The sequence below is a fragment of the Podarcis bocagei genome (assembly GCF_964188305.1).
Source record: "Podarcis bocagei genome assembly, chromosome: 11".
Lineage (NCBI taxonomy): Eukaryota > Metazoa > Chordata > Lepidosauria > Squamata > Lacertidae > Podarcis > Podarcis bocagei.
In genome coordinates, this window is record NC_138136.1 from 39,317,465 (window position 1) to 39,335,982 (window position 18,518).

General features: G+C 41.8%; 1 protein-coding gene across 3 annotated transcripts in view; it reads right to left on the reverse strand.

The window, feature by feature from the left end:
- CWC27 (CWC27 spliceosome associated cyclophilin) overlaps window positions 1-18,518 on the reverse strand; it is a 115,589-nt gene that overhangs the window by 12,672 nt on the left and 84,399 nt on the right. For all 3 annotated transcript variants that reach the window (XR_014012877.1, XM_081212988.1, XM_081212989.1), the window contains 2 exons: window positions 13,687-13,796; window positions 11,643-11,746 (listed from right to left, as the gene is read on the reverse strand). Coding sequence is in view for 2 of the 3 variants with exons in the window: in XM_081212988.1 (XP_081069114.1) it covers window positions 11,643-11,746; window positions 13,687-13,796 (214 nt within the window). In the remaining variant the exon portion in view is untranslated. The remainder of the gene's footprint in view (window positions 1-11,642; window positions 11,747-13,686; window positions 13,797-18,518) is intronic.

Here is an 18,518-nt window from a genome sequence, read left to right on the forward strand (position 1 = left end):
ACTGTATTTAAAACATTTCCCAAAACTGCTGAAGAAACATACTTCAAATGTTTTGATAAAAGAAGATTGACCAAGTGTTTCAAAAAGAGAACATACCAGTACTGCAAACGGATAGGAGACATGATAATGTGAAGGCCAGATGTCATCCCAGACAGCACAATGATGCACACAATGTTACAAAGCGGGTCTTATAAGATACAGGAACCTCCTTACTAGATCAGATCAATAATTCAATTAGTCTACAATCCTAGTTGCGGCTCACATTCCTAAGATATTCCACTGACCCCAGACCTCAGAGCACGTTTTACACAGTAAGTAAAGATCAGAGTAGATGGAAAAAAACCCTAAATGGTACCAGAAGTATAAGAGGAATGACTGAAAGCCTCTTCTCAAACAGACAATTATGAAGAGAGACCAAGTCATTCAATCAAAATTTTATCTAGTGTAGTCAGCTCTGGCGTTTATGTCTGGGCTGGAAAAATCCTAGATGTCTGGGCATGGAGGTGCCTCCATACGTGATGCTGGGGCCTAACGTTTGAAATGATTTCCCAAAGGATTTCCTAGAGAACACGTATATAACCACATAGGGATTGAGTCACATTTCTTGGGCATCACAGAAGTGACCTGGCACAAATGCATGTTGTACCTTGAGGGTGCAATCTGACAAGCACTGCGTTTTTTTCTAGCCCCATCTACTCCCCATGGAAGAAACAGGAGAAATACTTGGTAATTGTTTTTCTCCTAGAGGTATTTTCTAGCCACTCAGTGGGGACTGGAAGCATCATAGCAGTGACCCAGTAAGTGGAAGTCCTCTATGGGGTAATATGGCTGATAGGAACTGGTGCAGCTATGGCATGGGCTGTGCAGTCAACACCTGGAGGGGGGGAACCTCTGGCCCTCCACATGCTGTTGGTCTTCAACTCTCATCAGCCCCAACCAGCATGACTTAATGGTTAGTAATGATGGGAGCTGTAGTTCAGCAACACCATGGATTCCTCATCCTAGGTCTGCACAATTAACACTCTGAAATATGCAGGTGCAGGTGCCTATGTAAAACAACAACAATAACTGCTTATTTCCCCACAATCCCACTCTGACCATTTCTGCACACAGCTAGGAAGTTCATCTTGAGGTATAAAGCCAATGATTACTTCAAAAGCATTAAGATTTCTAGTTTGTTCACAAACTGCTACACGTCTCTAAGTTATCTCAATGGGGTTTCATCTTTGCATGTGCTAAGCAGAACCCAAATGGTCAGATGCCTGCTCAAACAAACACACACACAAAAATATGTAAGAGAAATATCATTTCTTCTGAAACATGAAACTTCTCAACAGTAAAAATCACAACTCTGGCAGAAGAAGCTATTGGACATTATGCAACATGCCCTGAGCCCCCCCCCCCCGACAGGAATTAATCAATCAAGACTTTGACCACTGTGCACAAATGTGATTAAGAAAGTTGCTTAATGCATACTTTTAATCAACTTGAGTTCAGAACATGCAAAGGGGGGAGTTAATTAGAAAAAAATGACTACACTAGTGAAGCTTATCAGCTACTTATTATTTATCAGAATACTTTCAGTAAATGGTATGACATACTGTACAAAAATCGTGTTCAAATCCAATTTGAGCTCTTTGATAAAATATATTTGGACATAAAGACCTAGGTTCAAATCTCACTTCAGATATGAATGCATTAGGTGGACTTGGGAAATCATCATCTATTTGGCCTTTTAAAAAATGTGAATAACACTGGTTATTCCGCAGATAAAACACTGCATGTTTCCCTGTCTATAGATTGCCATTTTATCAATCTTTTATATAAGGTGACGTAGAGGGAACCCCTAGGTTGAACCTCTATTGGAAGGTTTTACTCTGCCTGCTCTTCAAGATTTTCTCCTGAGGCCCTTCTCCATGCACCTCTTCCATCAGAGATAGAAAAATCATCTAAACATTGGTCTCCAGCAAATGGGCTGAGACGCACTACTGGGCTGCAATGCATGTTTGGGCTAAAGGTGGGTCCCAAGTCTGAAAAGTCTGAAGACTACTGATCTAAAAGGACTTCCTTGCCAGTGGTGTCTGAGTTATGGAATGACCTCTCCAACAGAATGCCTACTATCATTTAGGTGTCAGAAAAAAATTTTTATTTAGCTGAGGCATTTTAATGTATGTTATTAATTTAACTGAGGAAGAGTTAGTCTTACTTGCTGTTTTCTTGTTTTAACACACGTTTTTATTTGTTTTATGCTGTACATGACCCAGACATCTGATATGATGAAGGGTGGTATAAAAAATAATTTAAATCAACCAAATAATAATGAAAATCATGCCTGGACAGAGCAACATAATAATAAATATAAATGAAGTAGTTAGACTGTTCTGACTTATCAGCAAGTCCAGGCTTTAGGAATAGTGCTTTTAGTGGATGATTGACAAACTGGAAAAATGTTCAGAAAGCAACTAAGAAGGCAAAAAAAATTGAATGCCAGACTTATGAGGCAAGGACGAAGGAACTGGCTATGTTTAGTCTATAGGAAAGAAGAGGAAGGGGGGGGGGAGAGAAAAGCTTAATTATACTAGTAAATAATGGTTAGATTTTTATCCATGATGAAATTCAAATAAAGTGTATTAATCAGTTTCATCAATCACTAATGTGTGCACATAGAAATGTAACTTTGTAGAAAAATTACTGGCAGAGCAGTTTGATTTATACCTAGCTTTGCCTCTTACTCTATACTCTCTAAGAAACACCAATTGCCTAGACTGGAAAAATGGCCAGGCTAAAATACAGAAATCAGAGTCAACCCTGTTCTACAGATAAGCATGTTGCAAAAATGATGTTCCAAGGAACCTTGAAGTGTCTCAAGAGACGGTGAAATTTTCCTTAATGATAAAATGTGAGGTCAAGGTGCCCGAGGGACAGTTTGTTCACCATTACAGATCTCTTGCTATGGTGAAGTGTAGCTTTAAGGTAAATGCAAGGGCAAAAGGGAGCCTTGCATTCTGATTGCTCCATCTGCTTGCCCACTGCATGCTGTTCTGGCGGTTCTTCAGACCCGCTCCCCGCCCCCCCGCAACCAATTTGTGAAGGGCAAGAGAGAAGATGTGGGAAAGACACATTGCACTAGTGGGACTCAATGTGCTGGCTCCCTCAGACTCGCTTGAATCTGGTCCAAGTTATTAGCAATTACCTAGGGCCTTTTGAGAGTGCATTGGGATTTCCATAGATCATTCCATCAAACCTTACAACCACTCTATGAGGAAGGTCAGCACCATTATCCTCAAATTTAGATAATGCTACGGCATAATCCAGTTGAACAGAACCATTAGGCCCCAGCCCCAACATTTCACACCTTCCAAGGACCCCAGAAAAAGTTAAGTAGGTAAATTTTTATTTATACCCAGCCCTCCTCAGCCAAGAATGGGCTCAGGGTGACTAACATCAAATACATTAAAATACAATCGAACAATTGATTAAAATATAGCTAAAAAATTAGAATCAGGATAAAATTAAATGACTGCAGGGAACCTCAAGTATTCGTCAGGGCTAGCTATCCATGTTGGTTCCACATGAGCTGATAAAAGGGCAAAGAGGTAACTTACAGGGTCCCATAGAGGGGGTCAAACTGGGCCCAGGACATCCAATTTTCCTGTGCAAGATCTTGGCAGCCATTTTGTGTGCCATGACCTTGCACCCTCTCACGCTGTGCTCTTGTCCCGAAAAAGCACTTTTTCAGGGCTGCATGAGATCTCGCCTCCTAAAAGCACTTTTTCAGGGCAAGAGTGAGGTGCAGGTCAAGTAACTCACCTGAGAGCGTCCTGGAAGATGTGCATCCCAGTTTTGTGTTGGAAAAAGTTGGAAGGTATGTCCTTCTGGTATCATCCATAGGTTGCTGCTCAGCCAACTAGCCACAAGAGGATTAAAATTGGAATGGAGAACTTGTAGCCCTCCATATGTTGTTGGACTATGACTCCCACCGGCCCCTGAGCAGGGGCTGAGGAGATTTGGAATCTAACAGCATCTGGAGGGCTGCTGGTTCTCCATGTCTGGACTAAGGAAAAGACAAAATATGCAAAAACTGTTGGGACCTCAGTTGGTCACAACAGTGACCCAAGCCAATTGCATTTTTGAACCGTATAATAAAGGGTCTTCTTCTTACTGTTGGGTGACAGGGTGAAGACATCTCTTTGGGCTACCAAACTCTCAAGGACCCAAATGCTTGCATGCTTGTGATAAATTCTTGGTATCCTATGACTCATTGTAACTTGTTATGCTTATGTCCTGTTCTTCCAAGGAATTCAGCTCAGTATGCATGGGGTCTGTTTTATTATTTGCTCATGTAATGGAGCCATCTATTTTGTTGCACTGTTTATGACTCATGTTTTGATGCCTTAGTGGGGAATTAAGATCTTAGGTTGTCACCCCATCTCCAAGATTTTGTCAGAGCTGGAAATAAATTCTTAATCTGACTTTTCATACAAAGTTTAACTTGTAATTATTATAACATTTATGAGCCCTTGGAAATTTTTATTCAAGCCAGAAGAAAGGTCCTTAGCATGTAAATGCTTTAGGAAGCATTCAAAACTCAAGCACATCTAAGTTTGGAATGCAGACATTGAACAGCCTGATGCTACAAACTCGAAGACCAGCCAGGGAATGCATTTAACTATCTTGCTTCAAATATTAACTCAGGTTGTGCATGCTTTTGAAATGGCTGGAGTAATCACTTCCAGAGTGGAATATGTTTATATAACAGTCACCCAAACCAACTTAATCTGGATTTAAACAGAAAATTAAGCCCCATCGTCAAAAATATTTAACCACCTAGCAGACAAGAACTAAATCCATTGCATTAAATTGTCAAATTGGGGCAAGACTGTGCTGGATGAAAGCTGTACTCTCTCCTCAAAATGGAGAAAGAAGGAAAGCCGATATTCACAAACGGGGTGCATTATATATATATATTTCTTTACAAGAAGGCAAGAAGGATGTATTGAAACACCTTAGGAAACTCTCAGTCCTCCTTATGCAATGGATCCTAGGTGGAAAGAGTAGCGTGTTTTTGTTCAATGCACATTACGAGACATTATTTTCCATGTGTCGTTTGCAGAACTAGATTTTTCACCCTATGCCTACATAGATAATCACTGTTAAGTTTTTTGTCTCTCGTCTGGAGTTTGCTGTGTCTGAATTTTTATACTCTAGGTGTCATTAGAATTTCCAGTTTCTTTCTATTTATTCATCTAGGCTAAACGTATGCAACACTGTTAGTAACACGCTACCAGTGAGATCATAGAACTGTAGCGTTCGAAGGGACCCAACCCCAATCTAGTCCGACCCCTTGCAATGCAGGAACCACAGCTGTCATTATGACTAGTGGTGTGTTTGTGTGGAGAATGAGAGAGATATGGGAGTAGAGGAGAGACACAATGGTTTGAGTGGTGGTGACATATGACAGAGTCTTCTCTGTAGTGGCCTCCATGTTATGGGATTATCATATTTTTCGCACCATAGGGCGCACCGGACCATAGGGCGCACCCAGTTTTTAGGGGGGGAAATCAAGAAAAAGAATATTCCCCCCCCAGCCCCAAAGAGCAGCGTACAGGCTGCACACAACCTCTCCCTGCCAGAGGGGTTGTGCGCAGCTATGGAAGAAGGCAAGGCAGCGAGCGGGATGGATCCCGCTCGCTGTTTTGGCTTCCCCTTTACCCCCGTGCAGCCTCTCCTTGCCGGGAGAGGCTGCGTGGGGCTAAAGAAGCCATAGCCCCGTGCAGCCTCTCCTTGCGGAGGGGTTGCGCGCAGCTATGGAAGAAGGCAAGGCAGCGAGTGGGATAGATCCCGCTCGCTGTTTTGCCTTCCCCTTTAGCCCCGCGCAGCCTCTACCTCCTGGGAGAGGCTGCGTGAGGCTAAAGAATCCATAGCCCCGTGCAGCCTCTCCTTGCCCGAGGGGTTGCGCGCAGCTATGGAAGAAGGCAAGGCAGCGAGCGGGATCCATCCCGCTCGCTGTTTTGGCTTCCCCTTTAGCCCCGTGCAGCCTCTCCTTGCCGGGAGACGCTGCGCAGGGCTAAAGAAGCCATAGCCCCGTGCAGCCTCTCCCTGCCGGAGGGGTTGCGCGCGGCTATGGCACAAGCCTACATTCGCTCTATAGGACACACACACATTTCCCCTCAATTTTTGGAGAGGAAAAACTGCGTCCAATAGAGCGAAAAATACGGTACCTCCCCTCTGAGGGGCAGCTGGCATCATCAAGATGAACTTCTTTACCTAAGCTTTTGTTTGAATTGATATCTTTCCTCCTTCTGAACTGCTGTGCATTACTGCTCTCCTCTTCTATTACTCTAATAATGGTTGTTTTGTGATTTTTAATTTTATTTTAGTAACCCTATCGTACATTGTACTTAATTTAACTGTGATCTTTCTATAACCCAAACTGGGACCATTTGTTGAAGGGCGGGCTGTAAGTCCAAACAATAGGGAAATAAACATTTTTCTTTAAGTCTTTTGATAGATGTGACATCCCTAGTGATGGAGGCAGAGTCACTTGATAGCAAGGATGATGGATTGTAACACCGTCCCTAAGTGCAGTACAGTGGTACCTCGGGTTAAGTACTTAATTCGTTCCGGAGGTCCGTTCTTAACCTGAAACTGTTAACCTGAGGTAGCACTTTAGCTAATGGGGCCTCCCGCTGCTGCTGCGCTGCTGGAGCACAATTTCTGTTCTCATCCTGAAGCAAAGTTCTTAACCCGAGGTACTATTTCTGGGTTAGTGGAGTCTGTAACCTGAATCGTATCTAATCTGAAGCGTATGTTAACCCGAGGTACCACTGTATAGTACTTTACCCAATATGAATGGGTAGAATCCAGTAATGTGTGCTTGGGATGGAGGCTAAATCTGTGCTTCTGTGCATGGTGACTCCAGTATCTGGGACGAAGACTAGGACAAATGCATCTTGGATTCCATCCTGCTTGCTTTGTTCTACAGAACTCAATGAGGGGCTCTGAACACTGAGCCAGACTCTAGCTGCATAAATTCAACCATCCTGGGTTGGACAGAATTCAGAGGGTTGGCGTATGGATACATGCATGACTATGCCAAGGCAGAGGGTTTCAGAAATCATAGAAAGCTTTTCTTGTGAAGAAATAAATGAGTCTCATCCTTCCAAGTGGTTGGGCTAAAAAGAATGGCGAATTGAAAGGCAGGCGTTTGCTCTTGCACTCTCTCTGTCTCGGCATTTATGCACATCTGCCATCACCACCACTACCTATGAAACATATGTGAGCCTGCAATGCTTTTCGATCTGCATTTATTCATCAAACTAATGAAACACGCTGTTCAGGAGCCAATGAAACTGAATCTTGTGGGCACCCCCATTGGAAGCTCTTTGGGAAACTGAGCGACTGTCCTTACTTTATCCCCTGGGACACGTTAAGAAAAGAAAAGAAAAGAAAAAAGATGGAAGCTTTGAAAGAAAAATCCAAAGGCAAGTCAAAAACACCTCGTTAATAATGGTCATGAAAATAGTTGGTGTCAAATTTATCAGCACTGAACACCTCAACTTCAGCAGCTGCCAAGAAAAGATGAGTAAAAGCGGCAACCGTGATTTCCATGCCAAAACTAGGTTTGTCCTGCGGAAGGGGTCTGCGAAGTTTTGCACGAGGCTCCATCAAGAGCCCTGCAAATGCCCCGTCAGCGTTTACGACCTGCGCTTTATATGCACTTTACGTTCTACATCCCGGGTTTGTGGAGGGAAGAGAAGGATCGCTGCTGAGCTGCTGCTGAGCTTCAGACGACAGAGATATGTCCCAACAAGAGTTTCTGAACTTTAGAACAAAACTCCATACTATCAACCATGCCTTAGATCTTTTAACAACACTTCCCCAAATGCCTTGTAAAACAGTAAAGTCTGGTTGTAATTATCAAGCACCATACACACACTGTTTACAGTAGAGTTGTAATTTTTTAAAAATGTTTTTGCACAGAGAAGTAAAATACTTCTGAAAAGTACCCAAACGTCTACTGTGTTCCATGCCAACAGGGCAATTCAGCCAAAAATGCAGAGAGGGGAGAGATTGCCAAATAAAAGAAAATATAACAAATTGGTAATGGCTTCTATCTTGACAGAAAATGAAAATTATACCTCAATGTGTGGCCACTCATGTGGACACATAAGAATGTCTTACAGGCAATCATTTTACTTCAGATAACACACCCTGACAGTGGTGCAGGGCATACTGGCTGGCTTTCACTTTCCATAAAAGCAGCAACCGTAACCTATAAAATGGTCTAGGAATCATATAATTTATGCATATCCCACATGCATGCACACTCACACAATATTTATAATAAATCATCTCAAGCACACTGCTTGAGGGGTGGGTTGGAAGTCAGCACTAAAAATTCCTTCAAAGTTGCCACAATTGGATCCAGCCACCCAATCTACTTACAGGCACTGAAAAGGGTGGGGCGGGGGAGAAGGGTCCAAGTCCAAAAATATTCTTTGTCCTCCAAACTAATCCCCCAACCATGAGATTCTTTGCACTTTTTATAGTCTTAAGGTTATTGAGATTCTGAATGTCAAAATCTACAAGCCGCCCACTCCAAAGTAGTCAAGCATGAAGCTGAAGAATGGTTTCTGCTGTTGCAATTTATATATATTATTGTTGTGGTTTATGTCTGGCTGTGGGCTGATACAGGCTATCCCTGATTTGGTGCTACACGAATGAGCCTGCAGTTTAACAACAATCCTCAAGTCTTTCGTCCATCCTACCCCTCTGAATCCCTTCCCTTCCTGGCCTGCCAAAACTATGAATGTGCTTGACCTGCAAACCAGGATAGGATATCATAGTTGATCTTGGTTTCCAAGATATGCCTAAACAATTAGTTTCCTGGTTTGGACAAAAAGAAGGAATTGCTGTACGTGAGTGGAGACGTGTGTGTTAGGAACCCTCAAAATCTAACTTCAAAACTTTCATCTGATGGGAGAAGACAGCAAGCACAGAGGGAACATGTGGGTCTTCTAGTCTAGAGGAAGATGTATGGCAACTGATCCAGAGAAGTTATGCATCATTAAATCCACACTACACCATGGAAACCAACAGAGCTTTTTTCCAGCCAGAACTCGCTCTCAGGTAGGTGCCATTGCTATTAAATGAGAACAAGGGAGGCATTCATGGTGAGTTCTGGCCCCTCTTTTTCTAGAAAAATAGAACTGGAAATCAACACTGAATTCCTGGTGTCCAAGTATCATATGAAGAGGTCCTAAAATATTACAAATGTTCTAGGGTTATATTCCTGAAAAATAACTATGGTCTTTACATATTAACTGCCCTGGCCCAACCTGAAGATACAACTTTATAACTAAGGCAGAATGTCCAAGAAAGAAAATACTATTTCTGTTTCCAGAATAGTTTATAACTCAGGATTGTAATTCTAACTGTTAAAAGTTTAGCTAACTAGCCATGCTGCTGTTCTAGGTATCTCCAGAAGAAACAGCAGCAGCCATGTGTTTTACTGAGGAAACAAAGTCTGCCTTCAGCACCTGTAGTTTAACAAGTGACGTGTATAGTGAATGGCAGAACTTTAAAAGGGAAGAACAAAAGACCCGCGGTTCAAATGCAGTATAGGTGTGCAAACATTATCTGTTCATCTAATGACTGCTGATGAAATTTCCCCTTCCCTCAAATTTCCTGCTTGTTACTTTCATTTTAAGCATTTGAAAACCTTGTTTGTAAAAAAAGGATATTAAAAACTGGAGATCACTGCAGATCAAATTTGATTGTACAATTAAAAAAAAAAAAGTTGGTTCAGCAACAAGCAACTAGGTGATTTCCCCTTCCTTCCTTCATCATCATCATCACAAAATAAATGCAGAACATGAGATTAAGTCTGCTATATGACCCAGGATCCTTAAGAGCAGAAAACGCAAACACAGTGAAGATTTCTACAGTAGCTGCAAGCAGTTTATCCAAAGGCCTCTCCTCCTTACTGCCATCTCAAAAATATGCTATAACTCAAGCATTTAGCATAAGTTGCTCGGAACATCTAGTTCCATACCTATTTACATTAAGTTTTCTCATTTCCCCTGCTTGCCAGCAACAAATGTAGGCATCCTTTGGCAAGCAACACTTTTAGAACTTGGAGGAAGTCTGTGTCCTTTACACATGAAGTGTAGGGAGAAGCAAGACTTGTTATTCTTAATGTGTCAGCTCAAGGCCTTATGTCTCCAGCATCACCTACATGTTTCATCTTCCAATAAATATTTAGCACTATTTTCTTTTGACTTTTAAATAGGACTGGGGGGAATCTTGTTAGCACAAATTGCAGCCTATTAAACTAGCAAACAGACATTTTGAATGTTACAGTACATTATGATGAGGAATAAGTTATTAGTTATATACTCAGTCTTGTAATTTTAGCTTTTATGAAACAAGGAGTCATGACTTTCCAATGGTAGGAACAGCTCTCTTGCTTGGTTCACATGTAACACCAACTCAGTTTGATCATCACAGTTGTGACTGTATTATTATTATTATTATTATTATTATTATTATTATTATTATATACCACCATTTATCAAAAGATCTCAAGGCAGTGTACATTAAAAGCACATTACAAAACATCAATGATAAAACATAATAAAACATAGTAAAAAGCATACTGACAGAAAGCCTAATGGTAACATAAGCATAATAACAGTCATCTTCCCCACACTTTCACAATCATAGTCTATTTAATAGCCAATAGGCCTTGGTAAACAGGAATGTTTTTGCCTGGTCGTTGCAATTTACAGCAGCTGAAGTTTCTGAACCATCTTCAACCTAGAGGTTACCAGGATACAGGCCACAGAAGTTAGGCTATCCCTGTCCAGATAGGGGCATATCTGGACCACCCACCAAAGCTGGCAGAAGGCACTCTGTGGAACACCCCCCAAGCTATGTACGTGCTCCTCTAAGAGGGAGTACAACCCCCTCAAGAGCAGGAAATCTTCCACCCATCTAGCCTAGGGAACCACCCACTAACAGTGCCTCTGTCTTATCTGGCTTGAGCTTCAGTTTATTGGCTCTCATCCAATCCATTACCGAGGCAATGTACTCTTTACCTTGTTTGTACATGTAAATTCCCTTCCTCAATTCCTGGTTCAAGCTAACCAGAATTTGCTGTGACACTGGAATTGGAAGAACAGCTTGTCTCCATGGCAGAACTGAAAACCCACTTCAAACAGTAAGGGGAGGGGGATCATAGTTCAGCAATCAAGCACATGTAGATTCCAGTTCAATCCCTGGCATCTATAGTTAGCGGGTGATTTGAAATTCTTGTGGTGAACTGCTTCAAGACCTCTGGGTATACGGTGGTGTATAAGTTGAATAATAGTAAAAAATATTTTTTTTAAAAAATCCTCTGTTTGAGACCCTGGAGACCCACTAGTATTAGAGTAGCCAATTTGATTACATTTTCCCCTAAGCCAGCGGTTCTCAACCAGTGGGTCCCCAGATGTTGTTGGACTACAACTCCCATCATCCCTGAGCTCTGGCCTTGCTAGCTAGGGGTGATGGCAGTTGTAGTTCAACAACATCTGGGGACCCACAGGTTGAGAAAGGCTGCGCCTAAGCAAACATTTCAAGTCAAAAAAGTTTCTTACCATCCTTCATCATCCTCCACTTCGGGTTCAGACACTTCATTTTCTGGAGTCTCCGCTATTGCTTGGTTCAGTTTTGATTTGAATCTGTCCAGCAATGCCAGCGTCTGGAATTAAAACAAGACTGCTGCAAAACTTGCTCAGTTCACCACACCTTTAAGTCCTAATAACACTAACACTTGACGTGAGCGAGCATCCAGTTGGTGTGATGACTTGCACTGTGAAATCAGCTGAGCAAATGCACTGTGTGTGCAGTATTTACGTACGTATGTAATGAACTACTAACAAGCTATATCTAGTTTTTGTAAGACAAACTAAGTATGCCCACTCATCTGCCTCACTTCAATTTCATGTGCCCCATGAGGCTTCAGTGAACCTGCCAGTACTCCAATGGGAATGCAGATCTTTGTGCAAGCAGAGCTGCCTTATCTTCTGTGCCAGAAAATGTTTCTCATTCCCATTGAACGGAGTGGAGCAGCTCATCATCCTGCAAATGTCTGTGCAAATCAGATTTCTGCAGTACTTTATAACTGCATCCATTATGCACCCGTTGGTAAGTTACAAATAAATTTAACAAAATATATGCTACCATCATCAGCAGCATCAAAGACTTAATTGTTTAGCTCTGTCTTTCCATCATTTTAAGTGTTTTAGTTAGGTTGCTTTTATTGCAGTGCTGCTTTATTTTGTGATTTCTGATCTTAATGGACTGAGTACTGCTTTAATATTATTGCTGGCTGAAGCAATTTAATTTTATTGTGATCTGGTGTGTTTTAATTTGAACCATTCGATTCTCATAATGTAAAAAATTTCCTTAAATTAGGTTATATATGTCATATTAATTTATTAAATAAAAACAGATAAGCACCATTCTCAGTGGTTTAGATGCACACTGGTAGTGAAACAACATCTAGGAACCCAAGGCTGAGAAAGGGTGATCGAGGGGGAAGCTTACTTGGCCTTAAGACAGATTGCTCACCTGTAAGCTCTGAATTCCTAAAGTTGAGAAAGCTCTCAGTGTTGCTCTACACAGCTGTAGAACTTCTATACGGGACTGAACAGAATCCCAGCTTTCCACCCCCAAACCATTTGAAGGCTACTGATTTATTGGAAGATTGTAAAATTACCGTATTTTTCGCTCTATAGGACACACTTTTTCCCCTTCAAAAATGAAGGGGAAATGTGTGTGCGTCCTATGGAGCGAAGATGCCATAGCCCCGCGACCCTCTCACGGCTGCAGAGGTGACGCGCGGCTATAGAGGCTCCTGCCATAGCCGCGCGTCACCTCTCCAGCCGGGAGAGCGCGCGCGGGGCTAAAGCAGCCCCCCGCGACCCTCTCCGGGCTGGAGAGGTGACGCGCGGCTATGGCAGGAGCCTCTATAGCCGCGTGTCACCTCCCCAGCCGGGAGAGCGCGCGCGGGGCTAAAGAAGAGGTGACGTGCGGCTATGGCAGGAGCCTCTCCGCTGCGCCTTTCCGCTGCTCCCTGACCTGCTCTTTGGGGCTGGTGGTGGGCTTCCCCCCGCCAGCCCCAAAGAGCAGGTCGAAAGGAGCCTGAAGCCTGGAGAGCGAGAGGGATCAGTGCACACCAACCCCTCTCGCTCTCCAGGCTTCCAAGGTAGCCGCCTGAACCTTGTTTTAGAGTGGGAAAACAAGAGGGGGAAAGTTCTCCCCCTCTCTGTGCAGCGCCTCCTGCCGCTTCACTGAAGGGGCGCTGGGCAGAGAGGGGGAGAATTTTTTTTTCTTGTTCTCCCCCCTCTAAACCAAAGTGCGTCCTATTGTCCGGTGCGTCCTATGGTGCGAAAAATACGGTGAGCTAAGTTTTCAGACCACAATTCAACATTAACAAAACTAAAGAGAAACTTTGAGAACAGAAGGGAAGTCCTGCTGGATGAAGCCAAAGGTCCACTGGGCCAGCATCCTGTTCTCACAGTGGCTAACCAGATTCCTAGTGGATAGTACTGAGAGACACACTGCCTCAGATAATGAAAGGGTAACTGAATTAGTTTTAAAAACATCATGCTGGTTTCATCATCTTCGATTATTTACCTGAACTTCACGGGAAGGTCCCTTCTTCGGCTGCTGCTGTTTCAGTTGTTCATATTTCTTTTTTTCTTCCAGATATTCTGCAACAATGCTGTTTGGGGCAGCTTTGTCATCTGCATTTAGAAACCAAGGAAAACATGCACTGAGCCAAGGATGACTATGATGCCATCACCAGGGAAGAGAGAGAAATAAGACTACATAAATCACCTCTAGTGCTGAATACTGTCTGGTTAGCTATTTGACATAAGAACTCATTAGAAAACACAATTTGCTGAGAAAACTGACTGACTGCATGTCTAGTCAGAAATAAAACCAATTTAGTTCAAGGAGTTTTGTACACTAAGTGAGTACACAATTGCTGTTTTAGTTTGGCAGATTAAAAACGATTTGAAGTCAAAGGGGTGGTGAATTATGGTCTACTCTGAGTAGGCTAACACTATATATCACTCTATACCAGCTTTTCATGTCACAGAAGAAATGGGAATAGATTTGAGAATAGTACTTTGTACTTGGATTTGGAATAATATTGCTTGTTTGTTTATTTATTTTATTTATATACTACTGTGCATCACAAGATCTCAGGGTGGTTCCCAATAATATATTCCCCTTTAATGAAAGAATTCAGCATCGTTCTAAGGTGATTGTTCCATCAGGGCTAGCATTTTGTCTACCTAGATAGAACAACCCCCCACTATCTTCCCCTGCACACTGTTCTGGGGATTCTCCTACCCTTCCCATGAGCCAATTTTGGGGTGGGGGGTAAAACCCCATTGCACAAGCAGACTCATTAGTTAAATCCTACACAAAATTGATAATCAAAAAATAAAAAATGCAATTTGTGAAAAATACAATTTCAGTGTCGCCTGACCAGAACAAGACACATATATGTTAAGATTAAAATAGGTCCTGGCAGTACACTGGAGTTCATGCAAACTACCGTATTTCTCTCTCCATAAGACACACTTTTTTTCCTCCAAAAAAGTAAGGGGAAATATGAGTGCGTCTTCTTATGGAACGAATGGTGCTGCGCAGAGAGGGAGAGCTGCGCAGTGCCCCTTCAGCGACGTGCCTGTCCTGCGAAGCCGGAGGAGGAACAGAAGGGGCTCCTTCTGGTCCTCCTCCCGCTTGGCTGAAGGGGCGCTGCGCAGCTCTCCCTCTCTGCGCAGCACCTCTCCTTCACAGGAGAAGGAGAGTTGTGCAGCGCCCCTTCAGCCAAGCGCCTCTCCTGGCTTCTGCCTTAGCCGTGCTTCATCCTGCAGCCCTGAAGAGGCTTGGCGCAGCTATCCCAGAAGCCAGAACAGCCAGAGGCTATCCCAGAAGCCAGATCTCTCTTGATGTTCTGGCTTCTGGGATTCAGAATATTTTTTTTCTTGTTTTCCTCCTCCCAAAACTAGGTGCACCTTATGGTCTGGTGCGTCTTATGGAATGAAAAATACGGTACTAACAATCTGAGGTGTTAATATGTGGAAAGGCAAAGCAAATCGTCCTTCACTTCAGGCAACAAAATGTCTCAGATGTGAACAACAGGTGTACATCATGCAGCAAAGGGTTTAATCGAGACTTAATTATGCTTAGATTAGTAGGTCCATTGATTCCAAAGAGTCTACTCTAAGCATGACTAATTCTGGATTTAGCTCAATGCATTTTCTATGTGTTTTGTATTGAGGTTGCCTTTGCCTCCCCACCAGCCCTTTATGACTGTCCCTGGTGGTGAAGTCTAGGACTATGGTGGGGGAGTAGGGGATGGGAAGTCCTGAAAGCATGGTCTGAACTCGCTGCCACTGCACAGGACATGCATCTGTTTTGGAAAGGTTTGCTTGCTTGTTTTTGCTATGCATTTGGATATCTGTTAACCAAATGCTGCATGATAGTTCCTGAGTTCAAGGAGCAGTTTTTCATCTAAGTTTGGGTACAACTGAACGCCATTTTGAATCAAGATGGCAGACAGAACATTTCAAAAATGCACTGATTTTAACTACTGTTTCAAAACTGAATTTATTATTATTTTTGGTTTCTCAGAATTCCTATCCAATGCCTGCTACATAACAGATAATATTAGCTTTCCAGAGCTTCAAGTGAACCACAATGGTCTATTCCCCTTTTATCCTATGCCAATGTAGTACTGTCATACATAAAGGATGAGCATTAGAAAAAATGGACTTTTGGGCCAACTTTGTTAATCTATCCTTGTTATGTTGTATCTCTGCAACTCTACAGAATATTCTTTGCTTCTGACATTTATTCGAGTTGGAATAGTGATTACATGGAAAGTAGTATGCTATCCATGTTCTTTTTGGGTTTTAGCTGAGTTTACAAACTGGTGCTTATGTATTCCACTTTATAATATTGAAGTTTTATGCCCCATTGTATAGTATAAAAAATATGATAGGTTGCAAAAACATAGGGTTTGGATCCACTTTTTACTGTGTTCTGTGTTAGTTTTGTTTTTACATATTTTGCAGCAAGGCACTGCCAAAAACAACACCATTATCTAAAATAATTTTCTCAGGTTATAATTGTAAACATAGTCCTGTTATATAAAGAACTGAATACCAATAATCTAATAAAAATGTGTTTAAGGTCTACCATTATTTATTTGAAGATTGATTTTGTTCAAATTTGGGTTTCTGATTCATCTTTAACAAACTTGAATATTCATATTTAACAATTTAGTGTATTCATGTAGATAAATACAGAACCCCATTCATGAAATTGTTGGTGAAACTCCTTAAAAGTGCAGTTATGGTCCCAAATCAGGAACCAAAATGATTCCTGAAACCCCTACCCTGCTATGTGAAATTTGATGAAAACATATCAAAAGCAATTTATCTATTTTTAAGAGGCTATACCTTCAGTTTTTGGAACATCCCAGAAACAGTACTCACTAAAGCTGAAAACCTACCAGCCACTTCAAACACAGGGTTTTTGTTTGTTTTTTTTAAATTCTTGACATAACTATTTGTAGATTTGTGTGAGTGGAATATTTGTGAACAGAATTGTATGCAACAAAGTGAGGTTTTTCTTCTTCCAGGAATTGGAATTACTGACTAGGAAATAGGAGTTGCTAACTAACAAACAAAACGTTTGGTTTTCTGGTGAAGTTTTTATAGTGATACAACTAACACTGCTTAGTATATTAACATTTGGTGCAGACCCCAACCTGAATGTTGAAAGAGAGTCTGGAGGTGATTAATATATTCTTTTCATCTGCTTGTTTGTGCATTTAAGAGCTCATAGAAGTGGACTACACTACAACGCTCTGTGAGCAAGGCACTGATGGACTCCCCTATGTATGGAAGGTGAATTAGGGAACTGTGCAAATCCTTTCATCCGTTATTAACACTACTCATTCTAGGAAGAGATGGTTTAAATGCCAAGTAAGTGCCTGAAAAGAACATGGGGAATTGGCCTTTAGCTGCCTTGATTTTATCTCAGTAAGGCAAGTTATAAATGCCAAAAATGAATTAAGCAAACTTTCTTTCTTGCAAACATGCAGACCCAAAGCTTTTACATACATAAGGCACCTGGCATATCTAGGTAGGGCTAGGCCTGAAATCTTTGAGGGCCACTGCCAGTCAGGATAGATTAAATCCAAGCTTGACAGACCAATTGTCTGACTTGGTATAAGGTAGCTTCCTATATTTCTAACTTTAGCCTAGTTCTGTAGTCCTCATGGCTTCAGTTTGGCTAGCAACCTCAGGTCATCCTCACTGTAACTCTCTTCTTCTCTGTCCTCTCTCTCCCAAACCGAGCCTAATGTTAGTACAACAAATTTAAATTTCAAATGATTTATTTAGCCAATACCACTACTACTCCCAAGATATATGCTTATCAAGGGTATACAGTCGTACCTTGGTTCTCGAACGCCTTGGTACTCGTATGTTTTGGCTCCCGAAAATCTGGAAGTAAGTGTTCTAGTTTTCGAATGTTCTTTGGAAGCCGAACGTCCGACGTGGCTTCTGCGGCTTCCGACTGAGTGCAGGAAGGTCCTGCAGCCAATCAGAAGCCGTGCCTTGGTTTTTGAACGGTTCTGGCAGTCAAACGGACTCCCGGAATGGAGTAAGTTCGACAGCCAAGGTACCACTGTATAGGAAATGTGTGAAGAAAGCAGTTTGAGGGCCTGTATGCTCAATTATTTGAATGAATGATCATAGGAAAGAAATGCAAATTTAGGAAAGAAATGCAAATTTAATAAACTAGTGCAATGCATTTACCAAAGCTGAAAAGTAATCTAAAAATAAATTAGGCTTGAGATCATTTGGTTCAGACTAGCACAAGATCAAGAGATTATACAAAGGACTGGTGAGAAGATAAGAGACAAACATCTCCTTCACTGGCAAGACTGGATTCAGGTTTCCAGCAGCTTTCAGCAATCCTTTGTCTTAATCTATTTTACTCTTTTATTTAGTGGCCAAGACTAGCTCTACAGGATGTTGAATGATGCTGCCCCAGGCACAGCCTCTCCAGCTGTTAGAACTAGCTGCTGCTCTTATGTTTAATGGGAACTATTGACAGCTTTCTTGTTTTGTCCTGTCTTTTTGGCTGAGGAAACCACAAATCACTGCAACGAGGAACAGCACATTTCTTTTTTTAAAAGAACTGTAAACCGATTTCATCATGCTAATAAGAAAAAACAAACGTGAATAACAGAATATGGGAAAGGCAAGTTATTTAAGTATTTGTTGTAGCAGTGCATCAGATATGGTGGAGTTGTTCACTCACTCAGCCGTTTTGGATGAAAATCACTGCAGTCATATTAGGAATAGTAGGCCAAATGAAAATATTTTAAACATTATTTAAATGTCACCAGGAAGGCTCTGGGAAAGCTGGATGTA